This window comes from Vombatus ursinus, unplaced genomic scaffold, assembly GCF_900497805.2.
Source record: "Vombatus ursinus unplaced genomic scaffold, bare-nosed wombat genome assembly UNPS02014768.1, whole genome shotgun sequence".
Lineage (NCBI taxonomy): Eukaryota > Metazoa > Chordata > Mammalia > Diprotodontia > Vombatidae > Vombatus > Vombatus ursinus.
The window spans coordinates 28,056,045-28,082,920 of record NW_020954546.1 but is presented as its reverse complement, the minus strand read 5'-3'; the positions used below and the strand labels follow the sequence as shown (position 1 = coordinate 28,082,920).

At 42.6% G+C, this 26,876-nt stretch overlaps 1 protein-coding gene across 14 annotated transcripts in view; it reads right to left on the bottom strand.

The window, feature by feature from the left end:
- NF1 (neurofibromin 1) overlaps positions 1 to 26,876 on the bottom strand; it is a 246,780-nt gene that overhangs the window by 154,434 nt on the left and 65,470 nt on the right. For all 14 annotated transcript variants that reach the window (XM_027862574.1, XM_027862586.1, XM_027862578.1 and 11 more), the window contains exons 9-14: positions 24,007 to 24,180; positions 22,829 to 22,951; positions 22,015 to 22,089; positions 12,661 to 12,792; positions 7,530 to 7,664; positions 1,549 to 1,662 (exon numbers count right to left, since the gene is read on the bottom strand). In XM_027862574.1, the coding sequence (XP_027718375.1) occupies positions 1,549 to 1,662; positions 7,530 to 7,664; positions 12,661 to 12,792; positions 22,015 to 22,089; positions 22,829 to 22,951; positions 24,007 to 24,180 (753 nt within the window). The remainder of the gene's footprint in view (positions 1 to 1,548; positions 1,663 to 7,529; positions 7,665 to 12,660; positions 12,793 to 22,014; positions 22,090 to 22,828; positions 22,952 to 24,006; positions 24,181 to 26,876) is intronic.

Below are 26,876 nucleotides of genomic sequence, written 5' to 3'. Positions count from 1 at the left end.
GCAATGGATGAGAAGAATATATAATCAACAGAATATTTCTCGAAACCCTAATCAATGGTTATCGCTAGGATCTGAGCCTCAGTGTAAAATAAACAGCATGAAAACGCTCACCCGTGACCCTCCCTGTCCTGAGAGTGCTTGGCTAAACCAGAAGGACAAGGAGAGAGCTGCGGTTGTGGAAGGGGCAGCCCTTAAGGGATGAGGAGGCCTCGGACAGGCCCAGCGTAGGGGGGAAGGAGAACATTCCAGACAGGGACCAGAAGGATGGCAGCAGTGCAGGGCACACAGGGCACCAGCCCCAGGTCAGACAGAGCATTCTCTGTACGTGGGGGCAGAGAGGGATGAAAACGCAGCTTATCAACAATCTGGAAGTACAGGCGGGACTTTGGCTGTGACACCGTCAGAGGGCCTAAATGTCTACAAAGCACCTTCCTCAAAAAGCCCTGCAAGCTGGTTAGCACATCCATGATTGTGGCCACTTGACCCAGGAAGGAAGTACAACTCAGAAATGGTAACTAGCTGGCCCAGGGATGAGGCTGGGGTGGGAACCTGGCCAGCTCTTCATTTCCACAACGCCACAAAGGAGATGAGATGATGAGGGATCAGAGTCAGGAGGGGTGACCAATGCAGCTGAGATGCGGGCTGGCAGAGTAGGGGCAAGAGCCAAGGAAGGGTCAGAAACTAGGAAAATCTTCAAGGACAAACTGCTGACGGCTAAGTGAATGTGAAAGAGAGAACTAACCAAGACAGACTAAAAACACCAAACTTTCAGCCCCAAGTAACCTGAGCCTCTTTTGAAGCACATGAAACTTGGGCCCACCAGGGGCTGCTCTACAGTCAAAATAAAAGAGAATGGCCAAGTGCCCAGCAGGTCCTGACCTTCTGAAGAATCCCAGTCCTCCTGCCCCATGTTTCCCTCCTCTCTCCAGTCCATCCTCTGACCAAGTCATGCCCCCAGCTCGGCAACCCTGAGTGGCTCCCTGGGGACTCCAGGGTCAAACATGAGTTCATCCTTATCTGGTCCTTTTTTCACTCCTATTTTGACTGTGTACTGTAACTATGGAAGTTACACAAAATCCCCACCTACCAGAGAGCAAGACAAGAAACTCCAGCCCATTTCACAGAAGCTCCATCAAAGGGAGAGAGGGTAAGACAGAGGGCCATTCTTGCTTGGTCAGTATTTCTCTTCTCATCAGCTCATTCAAAAGCAGTGCTGGCAGCAATATTCATTTTTTTAAGGGTATTATAAGGTGTCATTCATAATTTGGTTTTAAAACTGCTTTACCTAAAGTCACTGATAATCAATACATTTAAAATTTCCTTATTGGTCTAAGCAACAGCAGTTACACGTTTCATAAAAGCTCAAACGAGAGCATCCCTGCCCTCTATGGACCTTAAAACAATCCAGAGGCAGATGCCTTCACTGACATTTTCCAACCTATCACTACCAACTTTTACCACGAGGCAGACACCCGCCACGAAGCCCAGTGAAGTGGGCACAAACAGCCTCTCCACTCAGCAGGACACCCAGGACGAGGCTTTCCTTACCTCCATTGCTTCTTGGGCTATTTCCGGCATGCTGGACTGGGGGACAAGCTGCACCAGGCCTGTGATTAACTCTGCCGTACTCCCCTGAGTTTCAGGCCCTTGTTTTCTTGGATTCTGCAAAGAACAAGGCAAAGTTTTAATGCTCCTTCGTAACACCCGGTAGAGTTTCTCTACTTGTATCTGTCTACACTTTGTAAAACCCTAACTAGAAATATGAACCATCTTCAGAGTATTCTCATTTAGGAAAGGCAGGTGGCTCCAAGTGAATTAACTGAAATTAATGAATTAATTGAAATTAGTGAATTAATGAAAAACTGTTTTTATGATTTGATAAAGAATAATGGATTATTTCTAAACTTTAACAATTCTGGTGGAAAGATAATCTTCTAACTTAGACTTTATTAATTTGGAATTTGTAACTGCAACAGAAATAAGATTGAAATGTATTAGGGAATCATAGAAGGAAAAAATCTACAACTTGAGAAAGATATCCCAATCTCCAGAACCCTCCCCTCCTTTCCCACACCCATATTTTCATAGAAACGCTGAAGCTCTGAAATTAGGGGCAGTGCTAGGACTAGAATTAAGGTCTCCTACCTTTTTTACCCACCACAATGCTACCTTTCAACCACAAACAGAGTCTAGTAAGCAAATCAATAACGTTAAAAAGTTTCAAAGATTTAAGCTTTAGCTACTTGAGAAAAAAAGCTTTTTTCAGTAACTTCAGATGCTCATTTAGACGTAAAATAATCATAATTCTACACATTTTGTAGAAGCTAAACCTCCTTTGATATTCTAATTACAAGTCACTCTTTCAAAGTAATTTAATAAGTAGTCCTGCAAAAGATGCCAAGAAGACAACAGTGTAAGTCTATTTCCAGTTATCCTAAAAGTAACATGACTTTAAAAAGAGAAAACCTAGGTCCATACTCTCCAAAGCAGGGGCAGCAGCCTGAAACTTTAAGGAGTGTGTGATAAACCAAGGGGAGGGGTAGGAAGCTGGGTCTGATGTCGCCCTTCTCCCGCTGGTCAACCACAGTCCAACACAATTGTCCTGTGCCTTAAATGCCCCCTACATCGATCACCCAATTGCCCTTTCTCACAGGGAGAGTTTCCTGTGGGCCCCTCAGGGTAGTTATACCCAAATCTAACCTGAACCAACCACCAATAAACAGCTGTGCAGGCAGAATGATTGGAGGCATCCCCCTCACCTGCTGGCCCACCCTCTCCCATCTCTCAGCTGAAACAGGCACCCCAAATGGGTGAGGCTCTGCTCTCTGAGGCAGTGGTCGGTGAGCAAGCCATGCCACAGAAGAAATGAATGAGCTGCAATTCCCTATCTTTCCATCCGAAACACATCCTTCTTCCAAATGTCACCCTATTTGAAGAAGGCACCACCACCCTTCCAGTCCCAGGTTTACAACGCTGGTGTTCTCCTTAATTCGTTCACTTTCCCTCACCCCACAGAAATCCAACAACTGGGAAAGCTTGTCGTGTCTACCTCCACGTGCCTTGAGGATTCAGCCCCTTCTCCTAGCTCACAGAGCCACCACTGACCCAGGACAGGCCCTCATCATCTCTCACCTAGACTGACAGTCCCCAGTCAAAACTGTTCTCCCTGTCTCAAATGTCTGTCCTTTCTCCACCTCACTCTCCATGATGCCAAAGGGACTTTCCTAATGCACAGGTCTGACCATATCACTCCTACTCAATAAATTCCAGGGGCTCCTTATTGCCTCTAGGTTCAAATATTATTTTATCTTTATCTTTTTAATTTCTGGTTTTGCCCAAGTTTTAGGATGAACATCATTACTCATACATAGGTACCTGCATACAATAAACAAATAAGTAAACACAGATAGAGTAGGTGAGCCTGCTCCCTTTTTCTTTTCTGATGGTATGTATGATCAAAAGAGTTTGGAGGCACTAATCTCAACTTTTCAGTAATGCAAGCTGGCCTTCTTCCCAAATTCATTTAAACTCGGTCAGTAAGTATCTAAAATAGAAACTCTTCCCAAGTCTTTATAACACATCTTCCACTCTTTGAATGGATTTGCAGCTGTCAAACATTCAGTTTATCCACTAGATGGCGGCAAAGATAGCATCTTCAAGGTTGAGCTCCAACAGTCCCATAGGCACTTAATTTCTATTTCTTCAAATACTCCAGCAGGAGTACACACATACCTGTAAGCACCAGGGAATTTGGCTCCCTTCTGTGAAACTGAATTGCAGGCAGAGAAATGAAGCTAAGGTGCCCCGAATGCCAGCCGTCACTCAGTCCTTAGAGGACTGCTTTTGTATAACTGTCCACAAGCACACACCTCCAAGTGAAGAAAGTTTACAGGTGTGTGGCACCAAGGGGGAGACAGCAGAGAAGGGGCTGGGCTCCACCATCCACGGTGATTTTCCAAGAACGAAGCTCTCAACCACAGCCAGCTCCATGAGGCGAGCAAAGGGTCCCCTACTCGGAGAGGAGGGTTCAGCAGAATGGGCTACGTGGACCTGACAGGCTCGGGATGTCTCCAGGGCATCCAGTAGGAAATGACTGAGACCAGACAGACAGATAGACAGACAGCAGTGATGTGCATGGAGAGGAGAGCTGAACTCCTAGGAACTAGTAAGGTCACCAAGAGAGAAAAGGGACCAGGCCAGAGTCCTGGAGTCCCCATACTCAGGGGGCCGTGATACGGATGACAACACACCAAAGGAGAGATGGGGGAGGAGGGTCAGAGAGGGAGGAGGAGAGCCAGAGACAGAAGTAGCACCAAAAACAGAGGAAATCATCATCCAGGAGGAGAAGCCAACCAAGAACACTGCAGAGTGGTGAGGCGGATGACAGAAAAAGAGATGGCTCCGCCTGAGGCACAGGAGGAAATCAAGGCAGATGCCTAAAAGCTGCAGCTTTTTAAAGGAGTCTGCCTGAGAAAGGGAAAAAAGTTATAGGATGAGAGACTTGAGAGGACGGCAGGGTCTAGAGGTTTTCAAAAAAAGGAGAGGGGCAGGCAGTTAGGTGGCACTGTGGATAGAACACAGGCCTTGGAGTGACCCAAGTTCAGGTTAAGATTCAGATACTTACTAGCTGTGTGACCCTGGGTTAGTCACTTAACACCAACTGCCTTTTTTAAAAAAAAAAAAAAAGAAGCGGACTTGGGCATGTTGGACAGCAATAGGGAAAAGCCAAACAGATGAGGAGAGACTAAGGATTGAGGAGAAGGTGGGGGATGACAGAGGGCAGTCTACTGGAGGAGATAAACAGAGAAGGGGCAAAGCACCCGTGGAGACCCTCTGTGCCCCCAGGACCATCATCCCTTCTCGGCACCTTCCTCCCTTCAGCCCACTGCACCCTGAGGATTCTGGGCCTTTCCATATGCCCAACAGCCGCACCTTCTACAACATACCGGCACCCTCCTTGAGAGGAGGGATCCTCTCAACATTTCTATCTGCATGCCCAGAACGTATGGGGTAAATACTTAATACATGTCTTTTCATTCATTTTAATTCATTCAAGAGAAGCATAGGAGAGGGAGCTCAGGGCAAACGGCCTCAATTTTGTCAACTTTGTCTGAAGATGGGGGGAAGGGGGAACTGTAAGAGGCTTTAAGAAAGAAGCCAAGGGGGGCAGCTAGGTGGCCCTGTGGATACAGCACCAGCCCTGGAGTCAGGAGGATCTGAGTTCAAATGTGGCCTTAGACACATGACACTCACTAGCTGTGTGACCCTGGGCAAGTCACTTAACCCCATTTGCCTAGCCAATAAAAAAAAAAAAAAGAAGCCAAGGTATGGAACAAACTAGTTTCTGTGGGAAATGAGATAGGGTATCAATAAAAGATGAAAAAAAGGATTGCCTTGCTGCAGTGAGGGCCCAGATGGAGTAAGATAACAAGTTTATAGTGTATCCAGTCAACAGATAGTATGACTTCGTCCAACTCCATTCAGCCAGAGCAAAGGCGTTGTAGAGGATGAAGTAATCCAAGGCTGGACGTGGACGTGGGCATGGGAGGAGAAACCAGAGAACAAAGGGGAAAGGAATTTGAAAGCAGAGGACAATAACTGGTTAATTATAGGATTAAGACTGGGACAGGGATTTCAATAAGGACAGAGAATAGGTTAAAGGTTAACTGTAACATGCCATGTTCTCCATTACATGCGACTATTATGGGGCTAAGGGGGAGGACAAATTTTGATCTGAGGTTCTAACTGGCTGCGGCTGTTGAATAGGGCGCTCCTATTTTAGGTATCTAGACTGGAGCTGAAAGGGTCCTCTGAAGTCATCTGGTCCAGTTCCTTAATTTTACTGATAAGGAAATAAAGGCCCACTCACACAACTACCCTAAGTCCAGCCCTCATCAATTCTCACCTGGACCAAGGCAAAAGCTTCCCAACTGGCCATGCCTCAAGTCTCTCCCGACTCTGTTCAACCTCCACACATAAGTCAGTCCAACTACTGCATTACTTCAACTCCACGGAATCTAATAAAAACTTCTCTTTTGGGCACCTAAAGTAACGGGCTTGCCCTCAAGCTCCCTTTCCAGCTTCCTAACACACACTCTTCCTTGGCCCATGCTCTCTGGTCCTGCCAAACTGCCCTTCTCAGTCATCTTCTCCGACAACATTCCCACTCCTGCCTTCATGGCTCTGCACTGGCCCAATGCATGGTGGGGAGGCACTGCCCTTCTTAGGCTCCCCAGTCAGTCCTGTCCCGTCTGTTCCCCCAGGGCGTGAAGCCTTCCCTCCAGCTGTCTGGGTAGTGCTTCCACGGTTCTAGTAGGCGTATTGAGAAACTCTGGATGTTAGGTTATTGCAGATAAAATAAAATGCATGAAGACTCTGACTGACATAAATTAGATTTACCTTGCATACATGGTACGCGTATAGTATTCAAAAAATAAATAAAACTTGCCTATCACACATCTGCACTAACCTCAAAACACATCAGACCTTAGATTCACAAAGAACTCAACAAAAGGCTGACTTATTAAGGGAAAGGTGCATCTAAGTCCATTGACTGAGTCTCTCCTAGTGCTGTTCAGAGACACCTTCAAAGTGGCAAGGAATACCGTCCTGTGAGCAAAAAGCATGGGAGAACCACCGTGCTGGAGCCTTCTCCAGCCAGATTGCCTTCTTTCTGTTTGTTCTTCATTTCACCTATATCTCACTATGGCTGTGTTGTCTTTCCCCAACGGAATGGAAGCTCCTTGAGGGCAGGCCACTTCACCTCTGAGCTGCCAAGTTCTTAGCTAGGTATAGGAGGATGCTACTACTTGTAGAACTTACTTGGGTGCTGTGAGCAAGGTTCTCATATACTAGGGAAATAGACTAGTATGAGTAGCAGCCACTGTCTTGGATCAACAGCACCAGACACACAGCAGGATCTTGTGGATTGTGGACTGACTGAAGTGACTCAGACAAGGTCACACAGGAAGCATATGGAAGAGCAGAGGGTGTGACCACAGACAGACCCAACTCCAAATCTAGTGCCCCGCCCTGAACCTCACTTCCCTTCCTCCCACTCTTCTTTCTCTTCTTCCATATCTCCCAGACAGAAAGAAAACGGGAGGAGACTGGGCAGGAGATTTAACCCACCCTGCAAACAGAAATATCAATATTGAACCTTCCCCCAGTTTTCCCTAGCAGAGGTCAAGCTGTGCCCAATGGCTGCTCCCCCTCGCTCACCATCTACTCTTAGAACTCTCCTTATTAAACAGGCGGACACATGCTAACAATATGATAGTTACAAAATCAGGATAAACACCCTTCTAGAGCACATTACAAATTAAGGAAATAAGTATGAGTAGTCCAGGGAATTAACTGTGTCATCATCCTCCAGTTGATTTTTTTTTTTTAAGGAAAAAGTCAATTTGAAACGGTAAATAGGAAATGTCAAAATCCTTTCTAGAGAACAGTAATCTTTCAGGAACATGGCGTTTCTGTCAAGTTACATTAACGGGAAGAATTTCAAGCATCAAAAGAAGTTTACTTACACAGAGCAACAGCTTTGGATCCGCATGGATTAGTTTCACCATGGATAATAGGAGGTATTTATAACTTCTTGTTTCCAAGTCCGTAGGTTTTTCTTTAAATTTAAGGCTTGTCATTTTTTCTTTAAATGTAAGACTCTAAGAAAAATATATTATTATCCTGTCAGTATCTAGTATTTACTTAGAGGATACTAACAATCCAACTTTTTTGAAAGATTATCACACGAAACATAGAGCAACACAATTTAGGGCTATTAACATCAGAAAATGTACTTTTAATATAAACTTCGGTGTAATCTATTTGTACGATTTAAGTAAAAAAAAACCTAGAAAAACTGATTTGGCATGCGCACACAAACACACACACACACACACACACACACACACACACACACACACACACAAATATCAACCTACCAGTCTCAATCAGACTGACTAATATAAAAAGTAATTTTCCAGAACTATGAAAATGCATTGGAGCTTAACAAGTTTTGGGTAAGGGGACTCTTTAGCCAAGAAAAATGTAAAAAACATAAAAATGGAAATTGACATGCATCATACACAGAAGAAATGTTTGACTCAATGCTTTAATGCCAGGGTGGCACCATATCCACTCCTTTAAAAAATTTTTCTCAAAATTATTCTAGACACTTTACTATTTTAAGATAGTTTCTCCTTGAAGTTGTTGCTTTGTGCTTTAATGTTATTCACCACCCAAAGTGAATAATATCTATTTCATTAGAAACATGACAAGGTATCACTGGAAAAATGCAGAAAGAATTCTGAGAATTATCTCATGGAACATGTGTCATTACTATTAGTATATAAAAACACAAAAATATCTCAGATTAATACGGAACAAATTTTTTTTAGCAAAGTTGCTGAACAACATATACTCAAAAAAATGACAGACCACTGGCTGCCTGGTATGACACGAGACTTCTAAATTTCAAATGTAGTTCAGAAATCCAGTTTCAATTTATCAACCATAAATGGTCTGTTACTGGGAATAACAGACTATCTAAAAAAGTAATTATGCTTATCCAACTATAAGGTTCATTTTTTTCCTCTAAATCTGGTGTGTATAAATAGTAAGTGCAACTGGTTCATTAACGTTATCCTTCCATGCATATCTGTCTGTTTTTTCCTCTCAAAGAAATGAGAAGTGAAGGAACAGGAGGTGGGAGTGGGAAGGTTGTTATATATTCACAGCAAAAGCGCAATTTATTTCAAGTGAAAATAAAGTAATTAATGAATTTACTGTTCTTCTTCCTGTTCCAAGCCTAAATGGAAATTCATTGCTAATATATGTGTGCTTTGTCTAACAACAGTTAATACACATAGTAAGAAAAAATTAGTAACTCATAAATTAACTGTTTTGGTTTCTCCTATAAAGAAAAAATAATTTAATTTAATATTACATGCTTTAATTATGGAGGTCAATAAATTATAGAGGTCAATTACAGAAGACCAACCAGAGATCCCACCTCCAAAATGCGAGATGAGCAAAAGATATATATGTACATATGTAAAAATTCAAAGACATTATCTGCTATTTAAAGTCATTACTTAATGAAAGCTGATTATTCCAATCAAATGGATTCATAACTGGTTGGATGTAATTGGTGTTTGATCAATAGCAAGAGATATTCAGTGGAGCTTCTCAAAGATCTATACATAATACTATAGCATTTAACATTTTAATCAATGACAGAAAGGCAAAGATGATATGCTCATTAAATTTGCAAATCACAAAGCTCAGAGGAATAGGTAACAAAGTGAATGACAGAGTCAGGAAACAAAAAGATTTTGACATGTTAGAGTACTGAGCTGAATATACGATGAAATTCAATTGGAATAAATGTAAAGTCTTGCATACCAAGATAGTAGCTATCCTGAAAAAGATCTGGGGCTTTTAGTGGACCACAAGCTTAATATTAGAGTCAGCAGTGTGATCTGGTGACCATAAAAGTTATTGCATTAAAAGGGAACACATCTTCCAGGCACAGGTGACAGTCCCATTGTACTCAGCCCTAGTCGGATGTCATCTAGAACATCAGGCTCAGTTCTGGGCACACATCTTAAAGAGGAACGTAGAGGAAGGCAAAGAGGGTGAGGAAGGGCCTAGTAGACAGGATACACTGGATCAGCTGAAAGAACAGGGATGTTGAGGCTGTAGAAGACAAGGCTCAGCAGGAACCAGCCAGCTGTGCTCAAGGATCTGAAGGGCTGTCAGGTGACAAAGGTATAGGACAAATCCTGTTTGGCCCCAGGGAGCTAACCCAGGAACAACGGGTGGAAGGTAAAACCATCAAAATTGGTGATGAAATTATAAATTTCAAAAACTGAAATGCACAAATGGTATATATGAAAACAAGAGCATCAGTACATAGGAAAAAGATTTAGAGTATCTGGCTGACCACAATATCCATATGAGAAAATGAGACTGATGCTATAATGAAATACTAACATTAGCTCATCTTTGGTGGCAGTAATGGAAATAGTGTCCATTAAGGCCGCAGCAAGAGTGCTATAATCTGTACCGGATGTTACATTCTGCCCCACAGGTACGCAAAGGGCATGGACAAAACGGAAGGTGCTCTGGTTAGTCAAGGATCTAGAAACTATGTCCTATAAGGATGTCATCTGAAAATGGTCCAAGGACCTGGGCAGGGCATTTAACTCCAAGTCTTCAAATTGCTCTCTCCCAGGAGAGTGGGCAGACTCTTTCTGTGCAACTCCAGAGGACAGACTGTTGCCCAGTAGGGAGAAATGACAGGAAAGCAGGTTTTGGTTCAGTGTCATTAAGAACTTCCTAACGGTTAAGAATGGCACACACGCAGTGGATGGAGTACCAGCCCTGAAATCAGGAGGACCTGAATTCAAATCCAGCCTCAGATCAAACACATGACACTAGCTGTGTGACCCTGGGCAAGTCACTTAACCCCAACTGCCTTTAAAAAAAAAAAAGAATGGGATACACATAGAAACTCCCATTGATTGGAAATACCCAAGCAGAGGTTTCTGAAGAGCTATTAACGATTTCCTAGAAACAATTCTCACTTTCAGTGGGAGAGTAGACTAGATGATCTAGGATCACATTCAACCCTGACAGAAATATTCTGGGATGGCCTAAGCAGACCCTTAAAGACTTTGACCAGCTCTTCTCTCAGACATGAAAATTAGCTAAAATTTGGTCTTCCACCAGCAAACAACACACACACACACACACACACACACACACACAGTTTTAGGAAACGAATTCTAGGGATGACAAAAATGTTCAAAAAATAACCCAAGTAAAAGTCCAGTTTGCATCCTAGATGTCCTTAGCCCCAGGAGGTAAATTGCTGGAATCGGTAGCTCCACCTACCAGTTCATGTCTCAAGAACTTGAGTAAATTCTAAATCTAGAATACATATGGTCAGTGTTGCCCTTATTCAAAAAAGATACACAAATACATCTGATTTTTGTGGTGATTCACATTAGAATTGCTGAAAATAACTGAATAATTGAAATAACTGAATAGCTGAAAACGAATCATGATCCAATTCCTAATTTGAATACCACACCTCCCCTCAAAAAGGAGCAAAGTTACTGTAGGAAGTCAGGGCATCAGAATGCAACAAACTTCCCCCGAGAAGCTGCAAAGATCCAAGGAAAGGTCACTTCCTAGGACATCTTTACAACTTAAAAAAGAAAAGAAAAAGATAAGGCCCAAGTGGGCCTCTAGGCACTTACCTCTAAAGCTGTACCTGGAGGGAAATTTCTTTTTCAACTTTGAAAACTTTTGCCACTTAAAAAATGAACTACAAACTATTTCAGTGTTAAAGTCTACAGTAATACATTAAATCTCTAGTTTAGATTTTTTAGTACGTTTAAAAATCTATAATAACGAAAAAATCATGTTGTTACTCTCTTTGCTAGAATTTTAGCACACCTAGACACAATTCCAAACTATAATTGTTAGCACAGAATTTTTCTATCTGAACATGCAGAGTGTAGACTTCAGGAACCCCTGACAAACAGTGACAATTGAATAAATATGAGCTATGATTATGTAAAATCACCAGGTTTTTTTTTTTGGTTATGAGAATTCTGGAAAACAAAGCATGGCAAAAAGGAAGCAATTTAATGACTACAGCAAACACTACGTGAGGACATGCTCTATTTTCCACATGAAATGGTATGACTGGAGCAGTCACTCCACACAGAGCCATCAAGAAGACGGGGGACTTTTCTGTGGTAGTCACAGTGGGTCATACTTACAGCCACAGAAGCCCACTGCCACGCAAAACAGTGACTGGCTGGCATCTGATCATGTGAGCGACAGCAGCCAATCAGAACAGAAAATAAGAAGCAAAAAACAAAGCACCACCAATCAATGTCGAGAGTTGCTATGGATAAACACCCGTCCTAGACAATGACACTAAGAATGTGTGCGGCATGATCCTGTCTGTGACTGCCTGTTCGGGTTGGTCCAACAAAATACTTTAAATTCCTTTTTAAGGGGAGAGCTGAGCTGCATGTATGTTTTGGCTTTACTAGTACACAAGACACTGTCTTAAAATCCTAAGCTTTAACATAATCTAACCTCATATCCAACAGTGCCTATCAATGAATAATCCTCAGAGTACTAAGCTACCAAACAGCATTGGAAATTTACCAAATATCTTGATACATAAATATAATCCGTTAAAATTTTACTTCTTTTCCCTGCACAGAAACACTTTGGATCCAGTGGGCAAAATCCTGCATAAGGGGGGGCATTCACCGTAACCTAGAATTTGGCTTCCCTTTCTTCTACTCAAAACAGAGTCTCAAAAAAATAAAATAAAATAAAATTTAAGGCCACCCTACATTTACAGTCAAGAGGCCTAGTCAGTCATCGAGACGACACACAGTACTCTATAAAGTTAATATAAGATCCTTAACTCTAAGCCCTTCAAAGTAACAGGGATTTTTCATCAATGTGCATCACGCACAGAAGGGTCTGGGGCCCAGGTCAGTTAGTTCTGTCTTCAGGACTCGAGCTGATGAATATAAACAGCGGGAATGGAATGAAGACACTGACAATGCAGTGAAGGGCAGGGCCCAGGGCAAGAGACGCGCTCCACCTGTGGCTTTGTCTTACCGGCGCCATTCGGATTGCAGCGTGAGCCCCACAGCCCTGCACCGCCTTGTGAAGGGTTTCACCAAACATGTTTCGGAGTTCAACAGAATGACAATACACAGCATCGATCTTGGGCCACCAATCCAGGGCAGACTAGAAAAGAAGCCAGACCATAAGGAAGGAAAAGTATCAGTACGAAAATAAATATGTCGCTTAACGTAATGAGTAACTCATTCTGGCTCTGAACTCATATAGGCTAAAGTAGATGTCAAAAAGTGTCTCAGACCATGCAAAAAAACACACCGTAATTTCCAGTCTTCAAATAAGCCCTCCAACCACTAATTTCTAGATGTTCTGTATTGTGCTCAAGAGGGAGAGAGAAACAGAATAATTTGTAAACAAAAGTAGAAAAAGTGCTGAGATTTGTATGTCCAGACAACTAGCTAATCTGAAAACTAAACAGCCTTTTACAGGGCTAATTCTGAAGGTGATCCAATTACAGAGGAGAAAAACTTGATGATTTAGATATCAGAGATTAAGCTCTTGCTCTAATTAAAGCTATTTAATGAAAGCTTAAAAAAAATTGCGATAGATTAAGATAAATTACGGTGGTTCATACTTTTACAGAGTTATATGGGGAGCAGCTATGTGTAGATTCCCCAAATAAGAACAAACATATTTACAACAATGTTAGTAAATGAAATAAAATTATTAGTAAACTCATGATTTTAAACATATAAGCAAAAATGGACAAGAAACATGAAAGACTAACAATCACCATAAACAAACACATAAATTAGTCTGAACAAAATATTTTGTTAAATGGAAATTCAAAACTAAATGCATTTCTTTTCTAATTTAACATTCTATTTGGATTTTAAAATGTTTTTAAAATTCCCGTTTCACTTAAAAGTTTACATTTTAATTTTACTTCAAAACAGATGTAGAAATGTAGCATTAGTACATGAAAAACTAATTATGAAACTGCAAAATCCAGAACTTACATAAGTATGGAAGAAGTAAACAGAATAAATCCAACTCAAACAGAAATATTCCATGCCATTCCTATCAATTTATTGAAAAGTAATAACCAATTTTGAGAGTGTTGCTTTGGGAGATTGTTAGTGGTCTAGTAGTGAATGAAGGACAATATATGGGCTCCAGATTCACACTTCTTTTTCCTACAGCAAAATTAACCGCCTAGTCTTATATCTTCATACCCAATACTTTTGAATTATTTGACTCACTAGATATTATTATATGAGGAGCAAGAAGTTAGATGACCGACTTACTCTATTTTAAATTATTTTTGACTCTTTGGGTAAAAACAAGTATATACAAAGACAAAATACCGCGTTTTATCTTTTTAAAACCTCCACAATTTACTGTACTTACACAGCTTGGATCTTGTACCCTGCCTAGGTGGTAAAAAGCATCTAAGGCCAACTTTAGACTATGCAGCTGTGAGAGGGAAAAACACATTTTTGGACAACATGGCTATTAGCAGAAATTCCTGCCACTCATCAATTTCAAGTACCTGTTGACTGTAATCTGGCTCGCTCCCAACAGAACATCAAGTGGACAATTTGCAATTTGAAAACAGAACTTATTTCTTGAAATCTGGATAATCCGGGCATTACACTGAGATAAGGTTACAGAGACAAACTTCCTTCTGTTTGCTTTTCCTTTCTCTAAAGCAGACTGTATTAAAACGCTCAAAGGATAAAGGTCACAAAAGGTTATCTATCATGTAATGCCAGGTGATCAAAAACCTCTCCACTCTTCACATTGCCAAGGGATGTGGCCTCTGTATAATAAAACCCTCTAGGAATCATTAAGTTTTTAAAGGTCCTATGGCTTTAATATGCAAAAACCAAGTGTACTCAGTGGATAACTGATTGTTCATTTAAGACTTCTGGCCATGTGTCTGGTAAAATGTAGCTTAGACTAATCCTTTGAAACCCATTCGTGGCTGTTATGTACACGTCTTGAACACTGTGCCCCACTCATGAAGTAAAAGTCCTGTGGGGACAACTTTGGTCTGCAGCTATGAGAGGACCACATTTTCTCCAGCACTAGATCCCGTGTATGAGTCCCCACAGCTCTTTATCCAACCTCAAAGTCCCTCCCCCAACCCCCAGCCTCGCTCTTACCGTGAACGACAGTGGGGTACAGTAGGGTGCACCACTGGATCCAGAATCAGGCAACTGTCTCTGCTACCTACTCTGCACGCTTCGGCAAGTCACACAACCTCTCTGGGCCTCGGAAGCGGGTTGGACCAGAGGGCTCAAAATTAATTAATGATGAATCATCTACTTCATCTCCCGGCTTGTTAAGAAGACAGAGGCAATCTAACAAGGCCCTCACCTCCCCCACTCCACTCCTGTCCTCCTGCCTGCCCTGTCCTTTCTTCTTCAACTCTGTTCAGTCTCCATAAGTTCCTCTGATCTCCTCCTCTCTGGTTTTCTCCAGGTCCTCACTCCATCAATCATGACAAGGTCGCCATGATGCTAAAAAACTGAAACCATCCCTTGACCGGGGGATCCACTACAGTTAAACCTCTTGAAAAATTTGTCTATGCCAAATACTGCCAATTCCTTCCTTCCTACTCAACCTGCTTCTTCTCCCCATCATCCTGATTAAATTGCTCTAAGTGCACCAGTGACCCAATCACCCCATTACCCACTAGCTACTCTTTAGCTCTCATCTCCCTCAGCCCTCTATATGGCACATAATCCTGCTGACCTCACACCCAAACTCTGCCCTGACCCCTGACCCCTGACCAAACAATTTGAGCTGGGAAACTTAATAGCTCACCTAGTTTAACCTCCTCATTTTTCAGACGAGGAAAATGACAAGTAACAAGGCCAGGATTTGAACCCAGGCCTTCTAATAACAAATCCAACGCCCATTCCACTCCACTACAATGCTACTACTAAACAATTATCTCTTGAATTTGTTCAAAGGATGTCTAAAAGATGGTAAGATTATAAAAATAAACAATGTTTATCAATTTTTACTCAAATAGAGCCTAGCCTGGAAATTAGCTAACAGCCTTAGGGAACAATCTCTTTAGGTACCCCTAATTCTCAATATACCTTCTAGAAGAGAGGGCAGAATTTAAGTGTGCCAATAAATTTATAACACAATTCTACAAAGTGTACAAAGTGTGTAGGTGTGTGTGTGTGTGAGAGAGAGAGAGACAGAGAGACACAGAAAGAGAGAGAGACAGAGAGAGAGAGAGAGAGACAGAGAGAGCTTCACACACTACTGGTTCCCCTGCCACTTCTCTCTGTAACCTTCCTTTTTTTTTGTATCGTAACTGACTGTATTTTGTCCTCTTCCCAACCCTCCACAATAACTGTCTACCAAGGTTCCATCCTTGGCTTTCTTCTCTTTCCAGAATGTCTCCAACCCTGAGCACTCTCCTAAGCTCCAGATCTGAATCTCAAACTATCTCCGGGATGTCTTAACAGAATCCAAACTCCCAATGAATGTCCCACCAAGTTTATCCACATTCCTCCTAAACCTACTCCTTCTGCTACCACTATTTCTGCCAGCATCACTCATCCATCCTCTCATTCTGGAGTTCTTTGTAAACTCTCCCCATCCGTTCCCTTCTCATGTCCGAGCAGTTACCAAGGCCAGGTGCTTCCACGTGCCCACTCTCTCTCACGGCCATCTCCTCTATCTACTCTCACTTGCATGGCCCTAGTATAGGTCAGTACCATTTACCTGAACTATTCCACGAGCCTATCTGATCCTCCCATCTGTCCGCCTTCCACACCCTTGCATGGCACCGCCACACATAAGTGGATGAAAACCCTTGAATGGCTGGCTCCCTTCTGAATAGAGTCAAGCCCGTGGTCCGGAGGGCCAGACCTTCCTATTTTCCCAGCTTTCCACCCTAACACTCCCCTCCACATATGAATACTATGCTCCACCCAAAGTGGACAGCCTGCCACCTTGTAACCACACCCTTTGCGTCTATTCTGTCAAGGCCCTAGACCAGAGGAATTCCCTATTTGGCTAATACAAGAACTAGTGGATATGATCACTAAGCCCCCATAAGGAATCTTTTACAAAAGGTCATCGACTGGGAAGGGAGCACAGAGGCCATCCAGTCCAACCCCTTGGACCGATGCTTTGGCAGGTTAGACGTGTTACCCAATGCTGCAGAGGCAAGAAGCATCAGAGGCCAGATCTGAATCCAGATCTTTGAACTCCAGAGCCAGGACTTCTGGAAAGATCCTGGAGAATGGGAAACGTACTGCAGGACTGAAGAAGGGCAAGAAGTATTGCCCTACATTTCAAAAAAGGGAAGAGAAAGGCTTTGTAATGGACATACCAGTGACTAAGCTTGAATCCAACTCCTGTCAAAATTCTAGAACAGATTATTAAAGAAATAGTTAACGAATGTGTAGAAAAGGAAGTGATGGTTCAACAAAAGCAGGTCACACCAGACTAATGTTATTTCCTTTTTCGACAGAATTATTCAAACGGTGGATCAGGATGCTATAGGCAAAGATTTTAGTGAAGCACCTGACAAGTCACTTACAACATTTTTTGTGGAAACAGAGTGAGCGAGAGCCTAGATGTTAGCACAATTAGGCCAGTGTCTGAGTGACTGTACAGCTGGAGCCAAACAGTTATCATCAAGAGTGGATGTCAGCTTGGAAGAAGGCCTCTGGTAGAAATCTCCAGGGATCTGACCTTGAACCTGTGGCATTTAACATCTGTGTCAATGACACAGAGAAAGGCTAGTCCCAAATGACAAAAAGATGGGAGGGAAAATTAATATCCTAGAGCCAAAAAAGGTTCTGATAGGATAGAAGATTGAGTCCATAATAAGAAGATGTAGAATAGAGATAAATGGGAAGTCTTACACTTGGGTTCAAAAAACTCATCTTCACAAGCACAAGGCTATCTAGAGAAGATCTGGGGGCTTCAATGAACTGCAAGCTCACACCTATCAGCAGCATTCTAGAGTTGCCATGGAAACAAATGCAATAATCAGGAGCAGCGAGAGGCTAAGTTTCCAGGGGAGAAAAAGGGATGGTCCCATAGCATTTGGACCCAGTGAGGAGACTCACTGGAGTGGGAAGCTCCCTTTTGGCCCCATTTGAGGAAGGACACCCATAAGGTAAGTTGAAGGGCACACAGGACAGGGCAAGCAAGATGCCAAAGATGAGGATGGTGAGCCTGGAGAAAAGAAGCCATGGGGAAAGACCGGAAGGGCCAGCGTGTAAGTGGGCACAATGAGGAGCCCTGGTGCACACTGTGAAGAGGCCGATGTCGGCCTTGTGTCAAGAAAAGCTTCCTAACAACCAGAGCGGCTCTTTTCACTGGCGCTCTGCAAAAAAAGGGGAGGGGGCCCCACTCATGAATCAGGTGACAGAGGAAGGGCTGCCTGAGATCCAAGCCATCTAGCGAGCATTTATTAAGCACCTCTTGTAGTTACGGAGGTCCTTGTGAAGTCTGAAATTCTGTACCTGGATGACCATGAATTTGTGCGTCATTTTGTGTTATATTTATAGAATATGACAATAAAGTGAGAAGCAGCTGAGCATAATGCATAGAGAGCTGGCCTTCAAACTAGGATGACCTGACTGTCCACCAGTGGATGACCTGGGCAAGCCCATTCACTTCTCAGTTGCCCAAGCAACTGTCTAAGACTCTAAGATGGAGATGGGCTGCTGGTCTGTATCAGTAAAAGAACTTCCTCAAGAGGGAGGCTTCCTACACAGATGAAATCACAGATCTGAGCTAAAAAAGTTTTTTTAATGTGACTTTTAAGCTCTATGAAAGCAAGAGCTATTTCTAAACTAGGTAACTCCCTTGATTCCTAGTACAATGCTCAACACACAATAAATTCAATGTTAGTTTATTTGAACAAATAAGTCAATTTTTTAAAAATGTACAATTTTCTATTATTGCATTTAAGGTTAAAATAAACTAGAGCAAAACAGTAATAAATAACAAGGTAAACAGTACTTAATTTCTTTTTCCAAAATATTTATAATTTCTTTATAGCAACCTTATCAAAGAATTGGGAATGCTACACAACATGAACAAACAATGTGAAAATATTTTAAAGTGAGAATGGCATGAGATCAAAGGCATTCTGGAATACTTTTATTTTATTTTAAAGTTTTTTGTTTATTTTTTTAAATTGAAGGCAATCAGGGTTAAGTGACTTGCCAAGGGTTACACAGTTAATAAGTGTCTGAGACTGGATTTGAAGTTAGGTCCTCCAGACTCCAGGGCCTGTCGCTCTACCCACTGTGCCACCTAGCTCCCCCTCTGGAATACTTTTAAAGCAATGTTTCCATGTTTCAAAATGCCTTGGAATCAATCATCTCAGCTAAACACCCTCATCTGGAAAACTATTTTATCATCTAGCTCCGGTTACACTAATTAGTTACAGAATAAATTTTTGCTACACACATAAAATCGATTCATAATTGCTAGCTTTAGCACCTTCAGGAGAGGATTAATTTATATTTCACAAAGGTGCATATTGGTGTTTAGCTTTTCCAACTTCTCAATTACACTGCCTTTCCTCAACTGACTTTCAAGGGAGGCTGTGAAGATAAAATCAGTGATCCGTCATCTGCTCGCAAGTCTTCTCTAATATATGCCGTATCAAAAAATGGCCATTCTTTTTCAAGGTTCTGCACTGGCAGTCATTTAAAAATCTCATTATACTTTTTTAAAACTGAAGACTAGCTCTGGAAAGTCTCTAGAGAGTACAACACAAGTGTTCAAAAAAGGAGAAAAGTTTAAATATCGCCAGAGCACAACCAGCACCTTCCCCATCTTCTGCTCCTCAAAGATGGGACTAAAGAATTCCTGTATTGGAATCAGGAGTCCAGTCACTTCCCATCTCTGCAAACACACTATACTGCTTTAGCCCACAGGAGACTGCACACTGCACACGAAGACTGATCCTCTCCCTACTGGGGCCTTCTCCCTGATCAACCACACCGTCTTTACATCTGCACACTGCGGATTCCCCAGGAGAAGGCGAGGGCCTGGGCACAGAGACAATCTTGCTTCTGTCTCAGTATCCCTGGGGCCTACCAGTGCCTCACATGTACCAGAAATGCCTGTGGAGTTGAACTGAATTCTATGAATTCAAACCTGTGTCAGAACGTCCAGAAAACCCATAATCTTCAGATGCCCTGCCGAATTTCCGTTCTTTGATGGACCTAGGACTTCACTGACGTGGTCATGTTTAACATTTCCAAAGCAAAGGCACGTTAACTAAGTTACAGAATATACACTTATTTTTAAAATCAAAGTCCTAGCTTTCACTGTCAGGAGGTCCTACAAATTTAACGTCCAGTAGTATAGGCCACTAGGGAGGAAATCACGACCAGAAAAGCTCACCAAGTCACCCTCAATGAAGAAGCTCCAGTGCTTGGGTTATGCTTTGGGAACGTTCTTTCTGTGCTCCCTAAGTTTTGTGGCCCCATATCCCAACCTATTTTTACTTGAAAAGTGCTCCTACTCTCCAAGCATTTTTTAAACAAATCTTGGTATTCTCCTCATGAAGAACGACACTGGTTGGCATTTTCTTACAGACAGACTATGTCTTCCAACATGCAACACTGTTTACAGCGGAGAGAGATGGGCAGTCACCGTCACCATGTACACTGAGGCATGCACGAAGCACCACTCCAGCATGCTTTAACCCAAAGAGAATCAGCCCAGCCACTTACAGCAGCGCCGGGTCCATGCTTCAAAGTGCTCTATACAGTCAGTTGTAGACAAAAATATTTCACAATTAAAGTATCTGACTTTCAAAAGTAAGAAAAGAAATCCTAAGATTTTATTTGAAAAATAAAGTACAAATTTTAAGCAATGGAGTGAAAGTATCAACTGTAACTGATAAATGTTTTCATAATTAGAAGGACAAAAGGAGGAAGAAATAAAATAACTTTTTTTTTAATTTCTAAATTGCAAATTTAAAATAACAAGAGATTCAAGTAATGCACAAAACAGTACGTGACTAAGTTACTCTTTAAATTGTATGATTCAACTTTCAGAGCAAATAGTGCTGTAATGCCTTGGCTGATTTTATTAACAAAAGCATTTCAAAAACATAGTTTGGTAACAAACAGAATCCCCTCAATGCTTTTGGAGAAACAAAGCACAACAGTAAACTTCCCTTCTCCCTACCACACACACACCCAATAGAATGCTATCTCACAAAAGTCCAGGTAATTGATTGCGTACGACCCACTTGGCTCATTCTATCTCTACACCAAATTCCCTTAACCAAGATGTATAGGTTTTTACTTAGAAAAAATTTTTTCTTTAAAAAAAGGGGTGGGAGAATTTCTTTGTAATTTCCAGAACCAACATACTTTAAAAATTCACTAAATTTAAAGCAGGACAAATATACCTCTAAGATTAGTCATGATAAGCGCACAGTCTGGCCTTCAAGTGGATTTCCACATGAGGCCTGCTTTACAGACAATCTGCAAAAGGGCTACTCTGCACACGGGCAAGTCAGCGCTACCTAAATATGGCAAAAAGCATTGAAGGACCCTCACAAGCACCAGGAAGACTCCCGGACAGGACCAAGGAAGAGAAGTATCGATCCCGCAGACATTGGCTGTGTTTTCTGCCAAGGCCTCCTCCTCCTCCAAACCCATTCCTCACAGTCTCAATGACTGTCTTATCAGTGCCTTTAGCTCCAGGATCACTTTACTGATTATGCCACAGGAAGTAGCTACAGCTTCCCACTCGTGCACAGAGTCACGTGGTTGAGGTGTGGGGCTGTTCTGAACAGCTCTTCAAGTTTTCTACGTGTCAGTGGCTGCTTCAAGACATTCTTCTACAAAAGGACGGGACAACCTAGGCTCAGCTCACTAGTCAACAGGTGACGCGAGCCATAACGGAGGATGTGGCTTCTGATTTTAAAAAGGGACAGCCACTTACCTACAATTGACACAAGCTCAACCATGGCTCAGAGTGCACCGAAAAAAATCAGAACTAAATTAAGACTTGAACACATTTTGAGAGGAATTAAGGAAATCACACATCATATTCTCAGTAGCAATGTTCCCTGACGCTTTTAGCCTACGTGACATATTTAAGTCCAGTTCATCAAAAGAATCCCAGTGTCTTTCTTTAGCATGGGGGACAAGGGACTAAAGAATTCCCCATGTACACAGCATGTGTACAGTAAGAGTTTTACGTGGGAAAACCCACAAAAGAAGTGTGGAACAAGTGACCCTCTCCTACAGTTTATGCTCCCCCAAGCCTTCCTACCTTGTTTGTGTATGTATTAAGGAATCTGTCTTTTAAAAGATAAATTAAAAAAAGATCACTCTGAGATAATTAATCAATACCTTTTAGACTTACATTGGTGATAATTCGATGGAGGGAGTTTACCAGCACATAATGAAATGTGGATGGGGAGTTCTGGGCCAAACAGATCTATAGAAAAAAAAATTTAATGTTTTACTTCAACATGAACAATAACAAAATAACTGACACAAAATAGAAATAAAAAGGCAACTCAAAATATTAAATAATAAATCTGGCTTAATATCCTGAATTTAACACATTATGGAAATACCACTGAAAATATATTCACAAAAACTAAACAAATGGGTAGATGAACGTAATGGAATACGACTGTGCTGTAAGAAATGACAAACGTGATGACTACAGAGAGGCATGGGAAGATCTGATCGTGAACTGATGCACTGAGAAGGAAGCAGAGACCACACAAAAACAACAACGTAAACAGAAAGAACCATCTTTTTTTAAAAGTCTCAGTCTAAGCAAACTTATCAAAAACAAGCATGTTGTGAGAGGAGAGATGAGCAGACACCCCCACCCCACCCTCTGCAGAAGTGGGTGGCCCCACGTGATGCACCCGGCACACAGTTTCAGACTTTGCCTTTGTATTAATGAGTAATGCTGACTTTTTCCTCTTCTTTTTTTCTGTCTTAAAAAAAAAAAAACAAACAACTATTTGTTATAAGGGATGGCTCTGTAGGAGGGGGAGGAGGGGAAACTATAGTGACATAAAAAATAAAATACATCAATAAAGCTTATTTTAAAATTCCTGAGGTTTCTAGGTCATGCCTACGAGCTAACTAGAGATGATAAGTTAATATGATAAGTTAATTACAAACGCGCTTAGCTAAAACCCAATGGTCTCTCTCACCTTAAAGTGTTGGTTGTTGTGAGGGCTTATTCGAAAGCAAGAAACCAGGCAGTCGATCATGAGGTCCACGTCGGCGTTCTGGCTGCCTCTGGAGAAGGGCTTACTGGGATTAAAAAGCAAGTTCTACACAAAGAGAGAAGACAGGCAGTTTAAAGGGCCAGGCCCTGCCCAGCAAATCCACCAAGGCAGTGACTGTTCTCGTGGAGGGGAAGAAGACTGTTCCCAACTCAAAGGTATGGCTACTTAGCGACTGAAAAGTGCTGTCACTGCAGCTCTGCAGGGGAAGCCATTTGTGTGATTGTTCCCATTTTGTGGATGAGAAAACTGAGCCTCAGGGAAGTGAAATGACTTGCCTAGGTCACAAAGCCAGAAAGTGTCTGTGGCTGGATTTGAACTGAAAACAAGCGTGTAAAAACATCTGTCTGTGGTTTGTTAGTCACGCTGGGCCAAAGACTTTTTGTTCAGCCCGTGAGTTGCTTCTGTGGGTGGCTACTTATCTACTTCAAAGGCCCTAGAGGAAATGTCTGGCCTTGCAAATGTTCAGAATGGAGACAGTTATCATATGCAGATCAAGACAAGAGAGGTATTAAAAGGTATTACTCTCTGATGTTCAGTCTTTTATTGTTTTCTTCCTGTCTGACCCCATTTGGGGTTTTCTTGGCAAAGATATGGAAGTGGTTTGCTACTTCCTCCACGGCTTATCTGACAGATGAGGAAACTGACACAAACAGAGGTAAGTGACTTGCCTAGGGTCACACAACTACTAAGTGTCTGAGGTCACATTTGAACTCAAGAACATAAGTCTTCCAGACTTCAGACCCAGCCCTCTGTGCACTGTGTCACTGCTTGGCATTTCACTACAGGAGCTAAAAAAAATAAGAGAATCTGAGAACTGGTATTAATAATATGTGACATTTATGGAGCACTATTTCATTTAAACTTCACAAATAATTCTTGGAAATAGGCCCTATTATCATACCCACTTTATAGGTAAAGGAAACTGAGGCTCAGAGGGTTTAAAGGACTTGCCAGGTTCACCCAGCTACTTTCTGAGACAGGATCGGAAATCAGGTCTCCCTGACCCCAACCCCCAAACTCTATCGAGAGGCTAAAGAAAGGGTTCCCAGTAAAACTGTATTGATTTCAGCTTAGCCCACTGACCAGCGCAAGCACCTCACCTTCAGGTCCACTACCATTGACTGGACGAGCAAGAAAATGACTGAGTTATCCTCCCAGTTGATGTAGGTACTGGCTTTGCACAGTTTGACACAAGCGATCGCGGCGCTCTCTGTCAGCTGCCTGCTCCCGCCATGCCCGGCCAGTGCTCTTCTGAGATTGTCGAGAAACATTTTCTGTAATTCAATCCAATAAACAGTGATGGAGTGTCTATCATGTGACATGCCTCACAGGGGGTGCACAACACGAATACACCCACGCATGCGTGCACACACACACGATTAAGTCAATTCAACTGAAATGCTGATAAAGAATCTACTTCTGACAATACTGCCCTCACCTGCATAAAGCAGCATGGGGAGCAGAGGGACAGAATGAGAAAATACATGGATGGAGAAGGGGATGTCTAGCCTGCAAGAATGCACACAGGCCCTAATTAACAGCCGCACCGACGAATGCCAGCACCATTGGCACTGCCAGAGCCAAACACCAGGCCTATTTCTCATTTGAGCTTCCCACGACCCTAGGAGGAACTCACTACGTGCATTCTTCTCCCCATTTTACAGAGGAGGAAATAAAAGCTTCAAGAGCTTGGGAAGTCACGTGCCTCCCCAGAGAGATGAGAGTTCAAAGTCCACTTCTGCTATAATCTAGGAACGGTCAGAGATGGGGTCTCAACCAGAATCTTCTTGTCTCCAAGCCCAGCACTCTTCTCATACCTCACTGCCTCTACAATTCTTAATAATTCTGAAAAGAACCTCCCCCCAATACAAAGTCTAATCCCACTGAAATATCCACAAATGTCAAATAATCAGGATCGATGGCGCTGAGATCTCAAGAATAATCCTGTCAACTCTTCATTTTCTTCACTGAGTAGAAAAGGGGCACTCTTGGTCAAATCTCAAGTCCTGTTTCTCTATGCCCTATTCAGTCAGCTGATTCCTCTGCTTGCAGGGATTCTGATCTTGGGAGCTGAATGTCAACCCTCTGGGTGTGCACCATCTCCCACATCTCAGGAGGCTTCATGGGTGGAGTTGAACCCCCAGGGACCAATTCCCTACCTTCGCCTCCAATTCTCACAGCTCCTGGGGTCTCAGAACCCTGAGAACTCTGGGATTCTTTGTGGGTCGGGGGTAATAAGGGCCCCTGAAATGAGTCCAAAAGGCGAACGACCCGTTACTTAACTTTTCAGTCCTCTTCCTCGGCAGGGCCAATTTGAGGCTTCTGAACCCTGATCTCCAAGCTTCAGAATCAATGTCTGCTGAGACAAAGCTGTGTCTGCCAAACTCTTCTATCTAGACACACTTGGGCCTTTCCCCCCACCCTTCTCTTCCAGCATGCCCTCTCATTGACTGGCCCATCCCTGACAGCCATCATCCAAGAACGTGATCTAAGAGGTGCCTCCACTGCTCTCCCTCTCTTCTAAACCTTCTGCAGTCTGGCTTCTGGCCTCACCTTTCAACTGAAACGGCCCAAAGTAATCTCTTAAATGCCAAGTTTAATGTCGTTTTCTCAACCCTTTCTTTACCTCAATGCAACCTCTAACACTGCTGGTCACCTTCTCTTCTTGGACACTTTCCTCTCTAGGGTTTCATGACACGACTCTCTCTCAGTTCTTCTCCCCACATATGACCACTTCTTCTCTGTCACCTTTGCTGATTCTTCATCCATGTCATGCTCACTAACAAGAAGAGTTTCCCAAGGCTCTGTCCTGGGCCCTCTCCTCTTCTCTGACTGTGTGGTATTTCACGTGGTGATTTCATTAGCTCCCATGGGTTTAATTATCTTTAACTATCATCTCCATGCAAATTATTCCCAGATCTATGGCTAGCACACACACACACACACACCCCCCCCCCCACACACACACACCCTGTTACTTTGAGGGCACCAACCATCCTCCCAGTCACTGAAGCTTGAAATCTCAGTATCATCCTTAGCTCCTCAGTTTTATTCATTCTACACATTTAATTCACTGCCAAATCTTGTTATTTCTACATTTACAACATTTCTTGTGGACATCCCATTTTCTCCACTTGTACAGCCACCACCCTAATTCTGGCCACCATGGTGCCTCACACACAGACTACTGCAACAGCCTTCTACCAGGTCTCCCTGCCTCAAGTCCTCCACTACTCCACCCATCCTTCACTCAGTTGCCAAAGGGATTTTCCTAAAACACAGATCTTGATCAAACACCCCCTTGCCCAGAGAGCTCCAGGGGCTTTCCTGTTACCTCTAGGATCCAAACTCTGTTTGGCATCACCTGGCCCCTGCCTACTCTGCCTGGCTTCTACATTTCACTCTCCTTCTTGCACTCTAGAATCTATATGCTAGGTTCTAGGACATACAAAGAAAAAGACAAAACAGTGCCTACCCTCAGTGAGCTTAGATTCTATTGGGGGATTCAACAGCTTCACAGATAAGTAATACAAAATATACACTAAGTAAAGATACAGCAATTTCCAGTGAGGGGAAAGAAGTGTGAAAGGAAAAGACGATGGCACTCAAAGCTTTTGGGGACCAGGAAAGGCATTATGTAAAATGAAGCTTGGGCTGAGGTTTCTAAGAGGAAGTAGCAGGAGGGTGTGAACTCCAGGGAAGGGAGCAATGTATGAAAAGGCTCACTAAGATAGGAGACAAGGTCATGTATAAGAAACAGCAAGAAGGATGGTTTGGCAGGACCAAGGGGAGAAACTGGCAATAAATCAGAAAAGGCAGACCGGAGTCAGATTATGAAGGGCTTTAAAGACCAAGCTGGGAAATTTGCGTTTTATGCTAGATGCAACAAGGAGTCAATGGAGATTTCTGAACAGAGAAGTGACATGATTAAATATGTGCATTAGGAAATTCATTTTTGGCAACTCTACGG